Source organism: Cebidichthys violaceus, unplaced genomic scaffold, assembly GCF_023349555.1.
Source record: "Cebidichthys violaceus isolate CVI_PGR_0920_01 unplaced genomic scaffold, fCebVio1.0.p SCAF_21, whole genome shotgun sequence".
Taxonomy (NCBI): domain Eukaryota; kingdom Metazoa; phylum Chordata; class Actinopteri; order Perciformes; family Stichaeidae; genus Cebidichthys; species Cebidichthys violaceus.
Genome location: NW_027176384.1, coordinates 9,716,826 through 9,737,283, shown reverse-complemented (window position 1 = coordinate 9,737,283; position 20,458 = coordinate 9,716,826). Strand labels below are relative to the sequence as shown.

At 40.2% G+C, this 20,458-nt stretch overlaps 1 protein-coding gene across 2 annotated transcripts in view; it reads right to left on the bottom strand.

Moving 5' to 3' along the window:
- acss3 (acyl-CoA synthetase short chain family member 3) overlaps nt 1–19,673 on the bottom strand; it is a 77,008-nt gene extending 57,335 nt beyond the window's left edge. The window contains exons 1-9 of one of the 2 annotated variants that reach the window (XM_068717271.1): nt 19,000–19,673; nt 16,992–17,136; nt 16,310–16,498; nt 14,529–14,663; nt 12,298–12,438; nt 11,498–11,578; nt 11,013–11,108; nt 9,647–9,798; nt 2,093–2,196 (exon numbers count right to left, since the gene is read on the bottom strand). In XM_068717271.1, coding sequence (XP_068573372.1) covers nt 2,093–2,196; nt 9,647–9,798; nt 11,013–11,108; nt 11,498–11,578; nt 12,298–12,438; nt 14,529–14,663; nt 16,310–16,498; nt 16,992–17,136; nt 19,000–19,319 — 1,363 coding nt within the window. In that variant the 5' untranslated portion in view covers nt 19,320–19,673. The remainder of the gene's footprint in view (nt 1–2,092; nt 2,197–9,646; nt 9,799–11,012; nt 11,109–11,497; nt 11,579–12,297; nt 12,439–14,528; nt 14,664–16,309; nt 16,499–16,991; nt 17,137–18,999) is intronic. The other variant, XM_068717270.1, reaches the window with a different exon arrangement.
- Nucleotides 19,674–20,458: the final 785 nt, after the last annotated feature.

Genomic DNA, 20,458 nt, shown 5'->3' with positions numbered 1-20,458 from the left:
GCCTCTGTGAACATTACATTAATCTCAAGTGCATTGGTGCAATGTGGCACTGAAATATTGAGTCTGTTAATGGACTTTTTAAAGAGAAGACGGGTCAGAATGGAAGCCCTTCTTTGCCAAAGCTGATTAGCCATAAATTATTGTAACCTTTTTTTAAAGAGAAAATTGACATCGTTGGTCCCTTTATTGCACCGTGTTGTCTCAATTTTACTAGAAGGCAGTGATATAAAACCCATGTGTTACAGTTTTGCTGTGAACTGACGGTCTTCTACTATGACATGACAACAATTGATCACATCACACGAGCAGGAAATCGTGTTTGTAATCCATTTTTCAAAGGACAAGTGACACTGAGAAAGTCATGATCTGAAAGCTTCCAAAGTTGACTAATTGTTTAATATTTAAGCAAAATTCCTTCAACAAAAAAAAAATTCTATACTACCCGAGATGACTTAACTTTAATCATTAAAACCAGTATAGACGCAACATGTTTTTTTTAATATGGTAAAATGAATTAGTTGCCATATGGTGATGGATTTTAATGATTTTTAACAAAAAATGTTAAAAGAAATGTAATACATAAAATACGATTTCATGGCACTTTCCACGATTGTCAATTTCACCAACTACCCCCCCTTCAAATATTTTTTGGACAAAAAAAATAAAAAATAAAAATCTTTCCATTATTTAAGCAATTATAATGAATAAAAACACATTAAAAGATTCAAAGCATGTTTCATTGGGGAAGCTATTTCAATTATAACTGCTGAACTGACAAGGTACCTCTGATTGCTTCCTTTCCTTTATCTCTTTCCTAAGCACATAACTTAGTGCTCACACCTCAGCCAGTCACTCACTGTCCCTTATGGGCGCAAAGTCAATTAAACATTAGTGAACTCAATGAATGGCACTGCCAATCAAACCCTTTATTTAATTGCTGCTGTGGAATGTGACCACTTGAAGTAATGCTCTCTGGGAGTTTTCCCAACCTGACAATGATTGACTTGGGGCTATTGCACGTGTCTATTAAAAAAAATTCAGATTATTGTACAGTTGTAATGGAGCTGTTCTATTAATTCAATTTGCACCATCACTTCCAGTCATGATTCTCATTTTGACTTAATTAAAATGGTGATTTCAGCCATTGTTCACCTGCCCTCCTGCACATCCCTATCTAGTTTTGATTGCCATTCAAATAACTCGTCCAAATGATGTCCTTTTGTGTGATGATCAGTTCTCAGAGAAGCTTATAAAATCAAACATTGGGTTCTGTAACGTCATAATTACTCCGGTAGAAGGGGTCCAATCCCCCGGTCTACAATACAAAACATCAGATGGGATTAATCAGAGAGGGCAGTGTGATAAAATGTTCTTCATAATGACTCTGTGCTTTCGAGGGAATAGTGATTTCCTGGAGTTATATCTCTACTCAAGGCCAAGTTAATGTCAATGGACTAATAAAATACAGCACAGACCAGATTCATAGTCTTCTCGCACTGTTAAGCTTAAGACGAGGCCGAGTCTTAAAGATCAAGTTATATTAAAACATCATATACAGTTCATGTTAATAACAGTACTCCTTGAAATGCTTTCTCTGTATCATAAGAACTTAATCCCTAAAGTTTGGAGGGTAAAGTGCTTCTCAACCAACTAGACGGACGTGATTAATTGCACGTGGCAGCTTCACACATAGCATATGACACTGGATACATGCTTTCAACAATTTCAACTTCAACCACCAGAAATCCTGTGACATTAAGTCTGTGAAATGCACATTTTGTATTGATGGTCTGGCTGTTATGTGATGCTTCATACTAAAGAGACAAAAAGAGGCAGGAGAGCAGAACATTACGTCGATGAGTCCAGCTTTCACTGCACAGTTCAGTCACTAGGAGGTAGTTTGCATTTTATTTTCAAGTTTCAATTTACTGCTTCCTGTCAAATATGAAGTTGGGGCTAAAAGGGAAAATGTATGGAATCAGATAAGACAGGTGAACTATATATTTATATCAATACATGATGCTTTGAATAAAGGGAATTAACAAGGTACAAATTTCAGATTTCTGTGTTTAGAGAGTAGAAGCCTTCCTACCAGTCTGCCACCAGTGATCCAGGACAGGAACCTCGAAGCTCCTTTTTGCCCATTCCAGCGTCTCCACATCACAGCGCTCCCCTGCCAGAAATAACGACCGCAACCTGCGAGGACACAGAGTACATCTGTCAATCACCTTAAGGAAACATGACAGATCTACCCTCTCAGAGGATTGGTCAAGACAACACAACATCTTTGCCATGGGGGGGAAAAAAAACTTTTTAACCAAGTTTATTCACATGCTCAAACCTGTTTAAAACTAGGGCTGGCTCCTCTTGTTTTATCAAGAATCAGAATTAAGTCTCCAAGGGCCTTCAACAAATCTTGGTAATTTAATGCAGAGTCTATGCTTCATGGATTTGGCCATCTCTGTGTCTTTAAGTATACTGATTATATTTCATAAACTTGATCCTCAGAGCTGTGCAGCTTATGAGCTTGAGATTTATTGTTTTAAGTGTACGAGATGAGTAATGAAAACTGGGTCATATCAATCGTAAAAAACTGAGACTTAATATAAACTATGGCTGGAAACTTCTCTTGAATGTGCCTTTGAGCTCATGCAATACCTCTTGAGGGTAATTGTTTTTGGAGCACAATCAGTTTGCCATCAAGGCAGCTCCCTCCATTTCACTTTCCCTGTGATCTCACCTGTGACTGAGACATCCTTTCACCTGCCTCAGACAATGTCAAGCAGACAGTTCTCACCCCGATTGCTGATTAAAGGATGTTTCTGTTCTCGCTATGATGGTTTCTCACACTTAAGCCTCGGTTATACTCCCAAACGGACGCGTACACGGACTGCTGCGGACATCGCGGAGGCGTAATAGTTGTGTTTGTACTGTTTGCTTGGAGGCATTCCACACTTACACAGACAAATTCGCACAAGGAAGTACAGTGACAGTGAAATTGCCAGTACGTGAACGTGCGAGCAGAGCTTACGCAAATGCCCTTTAATAACGTCCGGCGGTCCCATGCATTCTCGCTAACGCACAACGAACCGCAGCTTCATGAGGACAGTAGGATCCTTGTTTGTGTTGAGCATCATCTGTCCTGGAGTCTCCAACAGATCAATGCTTGGCCTCTTAACTTAAAGGCAATTCAAGTTGGATGTTTGTCTTCCAGAAGACAGTCTCTTTCTCCCCTTAGGAATATTCTGGCCTCTGTATCCCCTCTCAGTCAGTATTGATGTGACCCCGAGTCATGGTGCACCCGGAGACCACGAACTCTTGCGAGGACATCTGAATCCTCATAGGTTGGGAACTGCTGCTCCCTGGCTTCATGACAATCCTCCCTCCATGACCTACAGGTCACCCAAAACACAGCAGTTTCTTTCTTCAGCCTCCCCCCTGATTTCTCCCACATTATTTCTCGACAAAACTCCCTCTGATGGCTGCCCACGGCTGCTCATATCTAATGCACAACACTGCCGGCTGCTCGCTTCAAAGCGGGGAAGAGATCTGTAACCTCCTACGAGTCCAGGTCACAATGGAGCCATAGATGCTAGACTGATTGCTGCATTTTCCCACAAATGACTGCTGGGCATCACTCATCGCTCTCAACCCTCCGAAATGGCGAAATGGCTTCCCAACTCCAATCAGACTTAAAGTCACATTCCATCCTCGGTAACAGGCAAAAGGATTTTCATCGCGTCGCTCTCTCCCCACTGAATCGTATCTTTTCTCCTCCTGCTCTCTCCCTGAATTATATTCTATTATCTGTTTCACGCACTATTCTCCAACTTGACTGTTCTTTGGTCTCTAGAATATTATGTCGTCTGTTTTTTTTATGGTTTTCAGTAACACTGTGATGGCGGAACAGGGGCTACATCCAACGAGGATTTGTGAATTCATGTCAGTAAGCAGAAAAACATCATAAATATTCTGCCGTTGTTTATCACCACCCAGATGTTGAAGAAATCCTGGGAGCCTTCAATTAGTTCAACTTTAAATAACACTATTCCTATCCACTAATGGGGGAAATTACCTCTTGTTGAGTTTAAAATCTAATTATGATTCTTCTTTTGATGTTTCATGTCCAGTTTTCCTCTTTGTTTGATACGTTCTAATAGTTTAAACATCTTGCCATTTCATAAAGATTAAAGAGGACATGGCAAGTAACTATGGGCTTTAAATGCACTTTGTTTTATTTAGCATTAATAACATGTAACAGTTTCTACAAAATTTGGAATAAAAAGCCTGTTTATTTTTTTATTTGTAAGTCATTAGTGTCATTACTAAATTAAAATCGGCTGAATAAATCAGTTCAGACTAAACTTTGTATCAACAGAAAATAGTCCCGACCACTCCTTACAAAATGCACAAAATGGTTTATTCCGTCCCTGCGTTACGATTAGTCTCTAAGACGCAGCTGTGAGCCGAGTGACTGCTGATGCTGGAGCACCACCGTCGTACAACGACAGACCTTGGGCCAGTTGCATAAAACTCTGTGTGTATTCCAGACTTAAACTGCGTGTAGGATAAGCACAAAGACAGAAACATGCATGCACATTCTTTTCATCAGATTTATAAAGTCCATGAAACTCAATCGTTGTACAGCTGGCTACCTATATGGCACTTTGGCTCCGAACTTGTTCAACAAGAAGGTTTAAGGACTCATAACACAGCTATAAATAAATATGATAAAATAATAATAAATAGAATATATATGAAATAACCACGTGGTAAAGCCTATTTTTGAATATTTTCTTATTTAGTTAAGAACTTTAGTACAAAATGAACTAGTTTCAAATGAAATTATAGAGAAACTTAATAAATATTTCCAGCTACACCCTGACTAGGTTTACACGCATGCATACAAATACAGAGTAATCACATTAAGATAATAGTTTGACTATTACTAACGTTATTCTGCACCATTACTATAAATGATGATACTGAATTATCACCCAGCATCACTTTAAGTAAATGCAGAGACTATAAAATACAAAAGTAGTGCATAAACTTCTGAATTATCAAAGTACCATGTTTAGCTGTCGGATAGATCCTGCCCTGCAGGAACTGAGCTACATAACATGTGGACTAAATGAATGATTGACTCAGTGCCCTGGCAGTGACCTTGTGTTCTCACTACACTCCCAAGCTTCCAGTTATCAAAGGACAACTCAGACTCTGTGTTTTTTATGTTTTCTGAGGACTTTAACGGTAGTACAAGTACAAGTTTGGAGAATTCACTCAGCCACTGTGACCTCACAACTGGTGATAGGTGGGAGGGTGATGGTTTGGCTGCAGCTAAAGCCCAAGAACTGAGTCAGTAATGGCCAGTGTAAACATCCGTGTTCTGTTTTCAGGAAGAAAAGATCTTAAGAAAATCTTTCCTTCCCTTTCTGAAAACTTAAAAAAAAAAAATAAAAAAAAAATCAAGGACAATATGTAAAGTGTTAATGATAATGATGTGCGAGTTATTTCAAATTATACCTTCATGGCATAAAGATACCATATTTATACTTTTTTCACAGCTCAACAGCTTGCTAACCTTGTTCAATTAAAAATGCTTCCGCCCATCTTCGATATTGATTTCACTGCCTAACATTGTGTGTGGACTAATTAAATGGATAATTATCTACAAGTTAAGCGCCATCTGTTTCAAAATAAACGTCTTCCCATTGCATACAGTACGAAGACAAACAAAGATTTAATTGTTCTTCATTTAAATCAGGAAATCAGTTCACACTGGCATCCACTCTAGCATACCAGTGAAGGTAAAAGTACAATGATAGCAACTGTACCCTAACTCCCAGTGCCATAAAAAGAACTACCAAAGGTTGTTAACAATAAGAGCACATATTCCATCTCAACGGTAACATAGGCCACAACATGTTAACCAATAAAAGCTATGCTAGTTTGTAAAAATAAGGCCACACTAATATCTACAGCATGACTATGGAGCAAACCATTAAAGCAGAATGCAACATATTGTTGGTGGTTAAGGTTATGCACACGATGGCCCTTTGTCACGTGTTTCAAGTCTACAAATTGCTAACATGCTTAAAGCTGATTCTGTGAGGTCAGCGTGAACAAAGTTGAAGCGAGAATAATTTAAGCAAAGGAGAATGTAGCTGCAGCGAGTTTTTCCATACAGACTGACATTTAATCTCCAAAACCTGTGCATGAACACGGAACGTCTGTGTGCAGGAGTTGTGTGTGTGTGTGTGTGTGTGTGTGTGTGTGTGTGTGTGTGTGTGTGTTTAGGGCTATAATGTGTGATATGGAAATGCATCTGCTACATGGGATAAGCAGATTAGAGAATGCCTTGGTGTACTTGTAGCACACACAAGGTGCAAACATCACCAACATTACCAGCATTAGCTTTTACTGTGCCAGGTCGGCTGATATGACGGTATACTGCGCTATCGTTAAAAATGTGTCAACCAGTAAAGACTTTGGTTTACCGTTTCAACCGCGGGAGTGAAACTCGTGTAATCTTGCGAATCCAGCTGCATTGCAAAGTAACAGGATTTTGGCAGACTTGGAGGAGGAGGGTGAAGTTGTAAATACAGAGTAGGAGGAGGCATTCCAGCTAATATAATAATAATAATAATAATAATAATAGTTTTTAAACGAAAGATGAGTAAATCCTGCAGGAAAAGTCTAGCCTTTTGGTGTACTCTAAAATACAAATTTGTGTGATTTGTATATTGCACTTCACTTTTTAAGTTCTTACCTTTCACGAGAGCCCTAGACAGATACATTATTTAAAAGTAATTTTGGTATCGTGACAACAATGTTAAGTTTAAAACCTTTAACACTTGAAATTATTGTTCTCAGGAACGTTAAAGCTTCCATTTACCGTTTTGAGTATTTTGTTTTTAAAAGTGTTGTCTCAGTGTTGTGAGGCAGTTTTTGTTTTTATAGACGTTCCACATAAAAGAAGAAAATAATCATAGGTGATGAAGTACGGTATGGTTGATTTAAACCATTTGTTAATTGAATTTATAACACAATTAGCGTATTGTGATACCGTCACTGTGTTGTGAAAATACACGCACCGCAATAGAAGATTTTGACCCCTACTTTGCACCAGAAAGTACGATTAAGAGGAGTCATGCACTCTGTCAGTAGCGCTTTAAAGACAGGAGAACTAAATCACTGCTGAAAGCTTCAGTCATAAACAAGTGTCGGCATAAACGCAGCATGGCAAAAGGGGAAGAGCGCTGCAGCCTTCACAACTTCGGAGAGCCCTGCAGCCAAACTCTCAATTTGAGAAATAATATGGCTCCAGCCCATCGATAAAGGTCTGGGGTTATTACAGTTGAGCTTCTCCGGAGGGAGTAAATGTCCCACAGTGTCAATAAACTGCAGACAGGGTATTTGAGCCGTATAAAATGATTGTTTAAGTCCTCCCTAGCATGAAATTATGTGCTTGATAATAAAGCCAAAGACGTTTTCTGGAAGGTTTTGCTACGTCCATCAACACACTTTTAATTAAAAGCAGCATTATTAGTATTGACATATCCTTCCGTGTGTTGTATGAGGTGGCAAAATGCATAGACTGGATCTGGATCCATTTGGCAACATTGTCACAAACACAGTCATTTATATAGCAAATAAAACAATCAAGACAGAGACAAGAACTGACACACAAATTGTCAGTAACTCCTCCACTAAACTATCCTTTTCTGACAGTCCAAGTTTCAAAACACCACATTTTATCGGCAGAAAACCTGTTTTTGGTAACTTTAAAATTGAAAGTACATATCATAAGATAACAAGTGAAAGGCTCAGACTTTGAGTCGGCCTGCTCTAAAATTAAATCCAGTTTTATTGCTTTCTTTGTATTGCTGCCTCTGTGTCATGTCTTAGTGGCATGTTTTGTTCAGCAGCAAAGGGAAATACAGTAATCTTTCACCAGGCTGCCACAACCAAGGGGAAAAGACACATTAAGAATAAGAAAAAGGTACACAAAAACAGCCTGTCGCTGAAATGACTGATTGTGGCAAGGTCGAAACCTGAGAAGGATGAATGCCGCCAATATTTGAGGCAAAAATATTGTACGAAATATTCTCTGTCTGCAAGTACAGCCTTTAAAAAAAAAAGAAAAGGATGCATTCAGCACACTGAACAGCCAAGCATCATAAAATTCTGCACACAACGCCAGAGTTGCTGAATGATTCACTGTGGCCATAGGTCATCCGCACTCAGAATTGCTTTATGATTGTGTGCTTAGAGGCACTTTCAGACCGCTGACCAGAATGAAAGTGGGGAATTGACACCCTTAGGTCCAATTTTCATCGCACCACACCAAACAATTAGTAATTCCAATAAACTCAGCAAGTATTTCCCTCTCTGGGCCAAACTAATACTGTGGAAAAATGTTTGTTTTTAACTCTGAGCTACAGAAGACCTTTACCTGAACAGTGAGACAGCAGCCGGGGGGGGAGAAACAAGTTGACGCAGTAATATTTAATACAGGTGAGCTGCAGTGACTTGCTATTGTTTGTCATCCAGCCTGATTAACACCCAAGAGAGTCAAACTGGGGGTATAGACTGTCAGCTACAGTATATATGGAGGAGGTCAACAAATGGCCGGCGACTAACGAGAGGCTGGCCAGGCTGCGCAGAACACCGGCAGCCATGATATACTGAAACACATCACTCCTGGCCATTTTAAAGCTCAACTAACAACATGCATTTGAGGGTTAAGGCCGATACCGACTGTCTTCACAGTTCTAAAATTAAGTTACTGTATTGACATATTCAGTATATCAGTGTAAATCTATGTTGAAATCGCCAGAAGGAGAGCTTGTTAACGTTAGCCGTTAGCAGCCGGTGCAGGCAGCTCAGTCTTGCTTAGCTAAATAACAAAGCTAACAGCTAACGGACGTTGCATCGAGTAACATTATGATGCGTTCAAGCTCTATTCAGCAAAAAAAAATTGTATTGGACAAATTATAACGTTATCTTGATGTGTTCAAATGTAGTGAAAAGGTAGTTTTTGTATAATATAATGTGTGTAATATTTAATAAAATACAATTATTGATTTCCTATCAATACGAATTGTGTGTTTTTATGCAAATACTCCCTATAGATGACAATAACAAAGTAAAAGGGTAACATTTTTAATTTTTTAATGTTTACACCGACGGTGGTGAAAGAAGCTAGTCTGGAGCCTTGCCTGTATATACTCTTTTTTTTCACCCAAAAATGTATCAGGAATCAATGAGGAAATTGAGAAAGAATCGGTTTAATAAGAGGAATCAATAATGGAATCAGTTTCGATAAAATTCAATTTCCATCCCCAGATAGGAGCAAGGATCAGAGTCTAATGGACTGAAGGGTTTGCTCAAGATTAATATTTACTTTAGATCTCACACCATGCTGAGTTAAAAGCTCTTTAACATAAAGAGGTTATAGCATTTTTCAACATTCAAATCATACACATAATTGTGCATAAAAACAATCTTTTACTTGTTACCTGTCTTAGTTTTTGAATAGCCTGTACGCTAGTGCTTCATTTGTTACAAACACTGCACTATAAACAGTTTGTTTGGTCTTGGTTCAGGGGAATTTCCTGTTGTGTGAGGTGTTGCCGTCTACCTGGAGAGGGTGTGTTTCTTCCCAATCACAGCATGGGGGTCCTGCTGGCGAATGGCTCGGATGGCGGTGGGTGCCGTGAACATGGAGGAGGCACCGTGTTCTGATAGGACGCGGAAGAACGCCCCAGGGTCAGGAGTCCCCACAGGCTTACCCTGCAACACAGTCAGTTTAGCAACAGCTGATGAGTTCACAGACTGTGACACGGATGCAGGCATATAAAATCATATGGCTGACAGCAGACACATAGCTTATTGTAAAAGCTCAAAAAACGTCACAGCAATATTTCAACAATCCACACTGCAAATTCACTTCAAACTACAAACCATGAATATTCATAGAGCAGCTGTTTAAACTGGAGAGGCCCACTGGAAGGCTGCCTTCCAAACAGATGGGCCCAGAAATCCATGGATTAGAAAACACAGTTGCACTATAGGAGGAAAGACATAGACAAAAGATGCCTGCAGGCAAACGCCTCCTACAGCTATTTCATATGTGTTTCTGGTATTCAAGTAGCCTGTGAGAGGACAACTAAAAATGACTGAGAATGGTAAACAGCAGCAGGTAGCTCTGGATGTCTTTTATGCTCTGAATAAATATCTGTGCCTGTGTGTTGATCAGAGGGAAGACAAAAGTTTGGCAGCATCGTGCCTGAAGAGAGACGGGCCGTTAGCACGAGAACCAGCGTGGCTGTAGTCAAACATTGATTGTGCTGCATGTCAATGCCGTGCTCAGGGGAGGGGGCTGTGTCCTTAAGGCTTGAACCGATATTGTTGGGTAAAATAAACATTTTGCTGGAACATATTGTACGTATTTGACCCAGTCTATTCCATCGTGGCCTCCCACATCATTTTTTGCCACGTGATGAGGCAGTTTTACCAATTTCTATCTCTATCGATTGAGATATTGTTTGGTGCTTAAATGAATGCCTTTATGATAGCCAATATTGAAATACTGCTTCTGCACCGCAGCTTTTGAAACATTATATTCTTTCAACAAACGTTTTGTGCAAGCAGAAACACACAGTGTGTGAGGGCAGAAACTGCCCGTGCAGGTGACACAGTGACTGGCATCGGTAAAGAAAAAAGAAAAAGGAGTGAAAGACAAAAATAGACTCTGTCTCTTGTGAACTGTAGCAGCCGGAGTAAAACATAGCAACAGGGTAAAACGGAGTTCACATAAACTGGAGTAGTGAACCAAATATAGATGTATTCAGCCTGCAGAGCAGACTAAGGCAGACACCAAGTGGACGTTAAAACCCAACTTGTACAGCTTTGTAAGTTGCACAACTCATATTTTCCGGCAATTCTTGTTCTGCAATACTGCTGTTGTCAGTTTAAGATACGTCACCTTGTTTATGGGAACATACCTCATAGAGAATTGTGCTGTTACCATGCAGCAGAGGACCATAGCAGATGTATGAATGGCCGACCACCCAGCCCAGGTCTGACGCTGCCCACCAAACCTGCAACAGGTTAACAAAAAAAAGGTGAGATATGTAGAGATACTCTGGTATTGATTCATCAACATGGTGCGTTGAGTGTTGCTTAACAAGTGGAGAGAATTGTAATAACATGTTTTCAACTCCCTCTGCACCTCTGAATGCTAAAAATAAACACTTGCTGTACTTGAAACCACCATTTAATATAAATCAAATAGCTAACGTTAATGATGAATGGAAATAAAAAATGGAAAAACACATGTAAAATGAACACTACTGCCAAAACGTATGACTGGTCAGTCACCATGTGATCAAATCTTCAGTAGTACAGAGCAATCTATCGCTTTGCTTCCTGCATGCTCTTTGTTCTCAAACAAGGCTCTAACTCAGAAGAGGACGTGTTATTGCCTTACATCTCCAGGACTGAGGCCATAAATATTTGACATGGTCCATTTCAGCATCACAGCATAGCCTGCAGTGTCTCGCACGACACCCTGGGGGACAAGATAAGAAAAACATCAGAGTTGTGACGGGTATTGCGCTGAGCAAAGAGGCAGGCGTTTAATATCAATCTGCACACAGCAGCTCGGCCCTGCTGTAGTGAAGGTAATGGAATTTTGTTTTCGAATGACTGCTTCTCAAACCAACTCCAAAGTCCTGCTTTTATTAGTTAATGGCGCTGTATAGATATTTTCGAGCAAAATAGTGTGTCCTTAAGTCCTCATGTCGCCAATTATAGAGATTGTCTCAAACTTATGGTCCCCCCACAGCACTAACTGAGGAAGTCACAGTAACTCACAGAGAAAAAAAGCTGGCAATAACAGCTCTATTAAGCTCAGGAACTCGCCAGCAGGTGGATATTTTATATCATCTGTTGGTCAAAGACAAAACGATGCTATTTGAAAGGGAGCTGGAGTTTGTTCCATTTGAAAGTGCCTGCAGGCAATTCCTCCTGCATGAGCTCCAGCTCCTGCTGTGGAGACGCTCTGTCTTATTTATGTCACAGCGATGGTGTTTAGATTGGGACTGGATTGTCAAAGAGCAGATGAGTCACACAGAAGCTCTACGCAGAACCGACAGCATTTAAACGAACAGGGTCAACGGTAAATCCCCAACTCGTCTAACTGAGAATGGATTGTTAGATGACATCTATAGATATGAACCAGGTATTGATTTCCTCCTGCTGCTGACTGATGCCCTGACATGTCAGTACCTTTGGTGTTCCAGTGGTCCCGGATGTATAGAGGACGTAGAGAGGGTGGTTGGAGGGAACTGAAACACAGTCATGTGGACGAGCTGTGGCCATCTCTTCCTCCCAGTCCAGACTCAACTCCGGACTCATTGATACTTTTTCCTAAAAACAGCAAAGAAAAAAAATAATACAAACTCTTACAAAACTGCTATAAAAAAAGAAACAGAAAGTGGTGAAGACTGAGCTGCTCTTTTCATTTCAAACTAGCCCTAACATATCTCTGGGTGTTCATACAGTTATTGAATGGCCCACGAGGGGATCCTCTCACACCGGTGAGCAGCTGTCCCTGACCCGCCGAGTTGAGAAGTGTGAAAAGATTTTCAGATCCATTATCAAACTGAGGCGAGCCGGATGTCGGGCTGAACGTCAGATCACTTTGATTTCAGTCGAATTAGGCTCCACAACGGTTGATTATGATTGGATAAAGGTCCGACATAGCCATAGGTTTAGACGTAATCCCAAATGTTCTACGACCGCAATACCTGGCTTTCGTTTTGTTTCCACAGAGTTTTGTTTTGTATGCATAATTCTGTATAGTACAATGAAGACTTCCAGCTGACTTGCATACGTACACAGAGCTAAGTGGAAACAAGTTGTTGGACCATAGAGTGGATCAAATATGGACGTAGGGGGCGCCCAGGTAGCTCACCTGGTAGAGCGTGTATCCCAAATTTGCAGCATGTCATCCCTTCTCTCTCCCCTACTGTTCCTGTCTCTCTTCAAGCTTTCACCATCAACAAGGAGACAAAAGTCTCTTCGTCCCTCCTATTCCAGCGCCAGTGCTCAGGTGGTTGGATTATTTGTATTTTCAAAACTTTTTGGGGGTGTTCGGGGGCAAAGAAGTGCCTATAATATCTCACTTCAAGTTTTATATAGATGTTTAAAGTCTGTTCTAACTCCCATTAGTCATTATAATCTCTTGAAGTCAGCAACAGAAGTAATTTCAGGTCATGGATTAATGCCCCTTACATCTCCAGTTGCTCACATCCGTCTCATTTCAAAATTCTTTGATACTTTAATTTCATTAACATTTAAATCATCCCGGGAGGCTGAAGAAAAGTCCCTTTCTGTGGTTCTCAGAGAATGAGTTCAAGACTAAGACATCATTCAATATCACACAGACAGCCCGTATAACCTCCAGCTGTCTGAAATGCATCCCTTTACTCAAAGGCCAGAGTAAAAGTTGGCTGATTTAACAAGGCTTTCATGTTGGAGGCCGCGTTCACAGAACCACAGGCTCTTGCTCACTGAATGCAGTAATTGATAAAACAGCGGCAACCGCCTTCAAAGTGTTGCTTCACATGATTTTAAGGGGATGAGTTCACGGTGAATTTCCTGTCAAAACCATTTCTGTGAGTTCACTTATGTCAAACATGTTTTTCCTCCAAAAAAAAAAAAAGAAAAAAAGATGCAACAGTGATCTCTTAATTCAGCAGAACATTCCCTGATAGATAACCCTGCAGTATACAAACCGGATCGAATACATTGTGTACCGTTAATTTAACACAACAACTGAGGCAAACAGGGGTACACAGCGTAACTGATAACAAATTTAAACTGAGACGTGCAGCCCAGAAAAACACATTTTAAGAAGAATGATTGCAACACTGTGCAATCAATTTGAAGAATAATTTCTATTTTCTAGACCTAAAATCCAATGATTTTTTTTTTTCTTCTTTTACGCTTGTGTGAAGGTGAAGCCAATCTGAGCTTGCTGTCACCATACGAATGCATAATTGTGTGCCGTATTATCTTTCTGTGCAGCTCAGGCTGCTTCAAAACCGGATGCGTGGGCTGTTTATGACAACCTCCATGATCCCTCCGCTGCAAACATACAACACCTTCTTTTTCTCACCTCCTCTCATCTGTTTGAACCTGCCATACATCGTCTTTTGAGTCGGTGGCGGGATTTGATATACTATTCATACACATTTGGCCAATTTAAGGCAATAAACCTTTGAAATATAATGCTTGAAATTCAGTTAAATGTTTAAATCCTTTTATAAAGGTTAAAAATGGCAACCATTTGCCTTGGGAAAACCTTTTCTCCGCAGCTATACAGTGACTTAAGTAATCAAGATAACATATGGCTGCAATATCTCAGATGCATTTACATTCTGTCACACAGCCAGCTGGTTAAGAAACGAGACCGCGCTGACAAATTAAGCTTTATGATGCTTTGTGCCTCTTACCATGTTAGGCCTGTTGTAGATGAGGACTTTAGAGGGTCTGTGAGAGCTCAGCTCCAAGGCTTTCTCCACCAGAGGGATGTACTCCACTTTTCTGCCTGGCTCGATGCCAAAGGAGGCCGTAACCATCAGCTTGGGCTGAGAAACAAGGATCAGGTAATCGTAGGATATTTAAACAGCACAATTCATTACACGTAAACTCAAAAGTGCTTTACATTTAAAGACAAAATATATAGAAATAAACATAACATGGCATAAACAACATAAATATAAGAATACAGTAATATACAGACTTATACACCCAACCACACAGCATTTAAAAGCCCAAAACAAGGGAGAAAAGGAAAGTTTTGAGTTTGCTTTTGAATGTGGACACAGTTCTGTGGAACTCAAGTCATCAGGCAGCTTACTCCAGAGAGCAGGACCACAGTAACTGAAGGTGCCCTCCGTGTAGAGCTAGAAGACCTGTGTCTGACGACCTGAGAGGCCTGATCGGTTTATGACCAGCGAGCAAGTCAGAAATGTACTGAAGAGCCAAACCATTACGGGATTTATAGACCTTTAGCAGGATTTTCAAGGTGATTCTATATTGTACCGGGAGCCAATGAAGTGATTTCATTGTTGCAACTCTGGCTGCTGCATTTCAAACCTAAAAACCTTGCATTTCAATTGTCGTACATATACACACACAGGAACACACATCAAATTTGACGCCTGCATTTAATCCATTCTGGGCAATTTAGGAGCAGTGGCCTGCCATGAAGCACCGGAGGACCAACTAGGGGTTCAGTGTCTCGCTCAAGGACACTTCAACATGCGGACGGGAGGAGACGGGGGTCAAACCGCCAACCAAAGGACGACCCGCTCCACCCACTGAGCCACGGCTGACCTTACTTTGAATCAGCTGGAGGCATTTTACAACTGTCTTTTTGGATAATCCTGCAAATAGAGCATTGGTGTAGTCTAACCTGCCTGAGATTAATGCATGAACCAGTTTCTGAGAGTCTGTTTGAGTTTTGATACATTTAAAAAATTTTGGGGGAGAACTTGATTGCATTAAAATGTCATGAACTTACATGTTTTTATAATAGACACAGAATCTTGTGGTCCCGTCATATCGGCCATGAATATTTGCTTTGCTGCATTTTTAACAGGGTATTAGAGTCTGTTGCCTGTGGCACCGGCACCCCAGTGTCTAGTCAAACTCACTTCACATCGGCCTTATTGACATGCGTGTGATAATGATTTCATAATAAATAGCAGGCTAGCAACACAACTGAAGAGTCAGTAATAGTTCCCGTAACTTTTCAGATTTTTAAGTTTGACGGTTTGAAGGAGAGGGCCCCTTAATGATACGCACCACTCAGTCATAATTACCTCATTTTCCCCTAGTGGTGATTATTAGATATTACAATAAACAAGGATCATTCACTTGCCTCTTCTCTGCTTTACTGCTGTATTGCAAATAACAGAAACTAATTAAGTCAATAAAATTAACAACGATAACTGTCCCCTGGAGGGTAGAATAAGTGTTTGAACACTGGATCAAGTAGCTGGCGACAATAGTTAATACTACTGTTTTTCTTCAGATTCATGTTGCAGATGGCGCTTACATCGTTCTTCATTGTTTGATTGTGGGAAAGAAATGGCAAGCTGAGTGCCCCCCCCCCCCACTGCGAAATGATTCATTTTGAGCTTACAAAAACAAAAGAAAGCTCAGGCATCTCAAGCATGTTTTGCAGGGTGCACATGGTACTGTGGAGTGACTTTGAAGATTTTCTAACCTTGGCGTGATTGATGCGGACAGAAAGCTCTTTGGAAGCGAAGCCGCCAAAGATGAGGCTGTGAGGGGCACCGATCCGCGCACAGGCCAACATGGTGAACATGGCCTGTGGCACCATGGGCATGTAGATGACCACCAGGTCCCCCTTCTGGACCCCATTCTTCACCAAGACACCTGCTAACCTGGACACCTGGATCAAGACACCGACAGAGAACTGTGCTCACACTGCACTCTTTCAAATATCTGCATATCTTCTGTAACCAACATGCAAACATAAACAATTGATGGTAAAAACAGACACTATGCATTTGGGTTTCTTCTCAGCATTCTGTGCATGTTTATGGGGTTATTAATGTGAATAAATTTGTGAATTTAAGTCCATTACAGATTGCCTTGATCTGGACCTAATCTAACAAATTAAATAATTCAATATATATTTGTAAATGTAATTAAATTAAGCGTATTTTTTTCTCTGGGGGCAAGCACGCATGCAATTATGCATGCAATTGAGACTAAACGGAACTGAAGCATCTTCCCAAATGTCAATCAAGTTAATAACTTCCCTTTCTTTTTCTTATTGTGTTTTGCTGTCCTCCATGGCAGATCAAGCATAAACAAAGTGACTACTTCAGCTCTTAATGCTGTTCACGTCTGTGACTTCTGCCTCTAATAATACTATGTACCTGGTCCTGAAGTTCCCTGAAAGTGATGATCTGTTTCGTTCCAGTCACCGGGCTGTCATAAATGATGGCAGGCTGCTCTCCACGGCCGCTTTCAACGTGACGATCCACAGCATTGTAGCACATGTTCAACTTCCCTCCAACAAACCTGAAAGAGAGTATTTAAAATATGCACACTGTAGGTTTCTAAATATACAATTAAAGCACATTTTTTAAGTCAACAATACATATCATATGCCACCGCCTCTGTCAGCACATCTCTATACTGTTGAAGACTGTATTTTTGGATGGTAGTGTACTTTCCTTTTACTTAAAAATGGAACACAACTTGATGTGCAGTTGCGTTTGCCAGCATCAAACAAATCAATGCACTTGATAACGCAACAGTTTTAATTAATTCTGGTGCTGTGCATAAGGACGAAGAGCGGCAAGCAGGTTGACCAGATGGTGTCTGGTATCTGCTGTTTTTGGAAGCTAGAGAGACACACGATATTTGTGTCCTTCAGTTTAACACAACAGTACCAGCATCAGGCAGCTCTGGCTTTCCTGCTACACTAGACGATATAATTAACAATCCCACCCACCAGATAATCAAACAGAAGACATTTTCAAGTTTCACTTCATTCTCGGTGCAGGTGTATGTGAGCAGTTGTGCATGTTAATAATATAAAATGTGTTTTACATGTTATTTCTATTGTTAATCAGCATTGTAATACAGACCCGTGTTGTGAGCAGACACATGTGCACCCTGTTGCAGACTGTTGAAAATGCTAATTAAAAGTTAGCACTATGTGCATTAGAATAGTATACTAATTAATGTATCTTGAGCGATGGCAAGTATCAAAGTGTAAGAACCCAATGCATATCATTGGATCCCTTTTTTCTTATACAGGCCAGTGTATAGTCTAGCAAATTGTTATATATTCATTTATTTTATGTTGAATAGTTAAAAGTTTGAATGATAAATAAACTTGAAGGATTTTACATTGGATAGTTTAGTGGCGTTATTATCGTGACAACAAAGCCAGCAATAAAGTCAAAGTTCAAGGTCTTCACACGGCTCAACACTATAGTCTGTATCATTCACCCAAATAGTTTAAGAAGCCTTAATTCAATTTAAAAAAAATTATATTATAATGAATCATTACATACAGATAATTCAGTGTTCGTGCCCAGTTTATTCAGGGTCAACTGTGGGAAAGTGGCAGAAATATGACTTTATAACAGTACTTTATGTTCATTATTGAAAATATTTGTTTATTTAATTTAGCTCTCCTTAAATTGATCGCTGGAGCAAACACGTTTGAAAAGGCACAACTTTTACTTTGAAGTCGAGCTGTCTCCATTTCCTAGACTTTTTTTTCAAAAGTGGATAAACAACAAGAGGGCGGTTTAGTGCGTGTTCAATGGGACAATAACACGGACAAAGCGTTACCGCGTTTATGCAGCATCGGCTATCCAACAATGGACTCACACGCATCAATAGACATTTGGTTGAACACGAGTAGGCCAATGAGATTAGACAATACCCCTAAACACACTTTAATCATTATACGACGTGAACAATGGCAGATGAAGTATACTTCATACACGGACCTTTTCTCCCATGTGTATTTCTGCAGAATCACAGATTATCTACTATTTAATTGAATGATTCAAGAAAACTAGACCTTACTCAAACCATGCTGTCATAAGACATTCTAATGATTAATAATTAAGTAATTGGGGTGTCCACACAGACTATAGGTAACTTGGGATGTTATTATTAAAATGTTAGTAGTTCAGGGTCATAAATTAAACTTAAAAATGTCTTATTTTATTTTTCTCAAGCTTCCAAGTATTTCAAGATCTTTGTGAAATTGGGAACCAGATGCTTTGAGTTATTAAAGAGACATATTGCTGTAAAGTGCCAATACAGCGTTTCCTTTTTTTAATGCAAATATCTTAAGTGAAAGTGTTGCACCAAAACTATTTATTGCTGTGTTAATCGCTTGCGAACATTGGAACCTACCAGTTTGGAAACACTGGATCCTCAACGTGCAAAGTTTTACTCCACGGCTCAAACCAGTTTATATCTTGTCCCACCTCACCCCAGAATCCCTCGGGGTTGTCCCTCGCTTGGGCGAAGGCTCGGCTGTACGCGGTGGTGTCGGACGCATAGTTTCTGCAGCACTGCCGCGCGAAATACTTCTTGATATCTGTAGACGCACGCGATCCTGCTGGTTCCACGCCACGTTGTTGCGCTGCGTAAACAGTCCTACCGAGTGTCCTCTTGCGCGGGATAGAGACGCAGAGATTCGGGCGCAGTAAGTGTTTTATTTGGAAGTGCATTGCTAAAAAGCTGCTGTAGGCGAGTTATCTAAAAAAATTAAATAAACTTCAACGCGTTTGCTCTTGCTTCCGGTGTTTTCCTGCATGTGAGGGAGGGAAGCTCTTCAGCAACTCTAAATGTAATCTGGGGCCACGTAGGGGGAAAGAAGCCTCCTAAGGAAATCCTCAAAATACCCTCAAAGACTGCGAACTATGAACTGGATATGGTTGATGCAAGAGGAGCTTTGAGCCACGTTAAAAAAACAAACACACAACACGTGACCTATGTGCTAAGCGCGGATTGTGATGCTGGCACGTGTATTTATTGTGTGATGCAGCGGCTTGGAGCCCAAGTATATAACAATAAAGTATGTTATTTTAGAAATCTTAAGCGGCCTTTCTTATTTTGCATTATGCTCGATTCCTTTGCCTCGCCTCCTCTGGCGTCTTGGTCACGCCCACGCCCCAATGCGAAGCGGAGGAGGCGAGGAGAGAGGAGTCGAGGCAACAGGCAACAGAGCTTGCCTGAGAGGCGTCATTTCAAAGCGACGGCAATTAAATATGACGTCTGTCATCAGCTGTCCATTGTTTTTATTTTATGATATCTGTCAGATGAGCAGAACAGTGTTCAAGAGAACATTATGCATTTACTTTTAATTCGATTCACAACGTGGCATAATGTGACAAGAATGCACGGATGTCGTGCATTTTTTATTTCACACACATATTTTTAAGTGTGAGACATTATAAATGTTTGTATAAATATAACTACACAAATAAAGAGAGACACATGATTGAGTGAGAGAACACAGTCCTCCTGTCTATATGACAACATTAAGTACAGCAAGTTAGTGCTGAATGCAAGAGAATATGCCTGATTGATATACCTATTTGACGACAACAGCTGTTTGCAATTGTAAACATGTCAGGATTATAGCAGTTTAATTGGTTGTAAATTGGTAAATAAGAAAGGCCCCTGAACTGGTGTACAAATACATTTGTACAAAGATATGTGAAAGATGCAAGAAAACAATGTTTACCTTTTTTGGTTGGGGTGCATACAACCTGCTATAAATATCACAGTTCTTAGCTCCACATGATCCCCAAGACGTTTTTCAGGACGACTATTTAGCCAGTGGCATGTATTTTATCATGCAAAA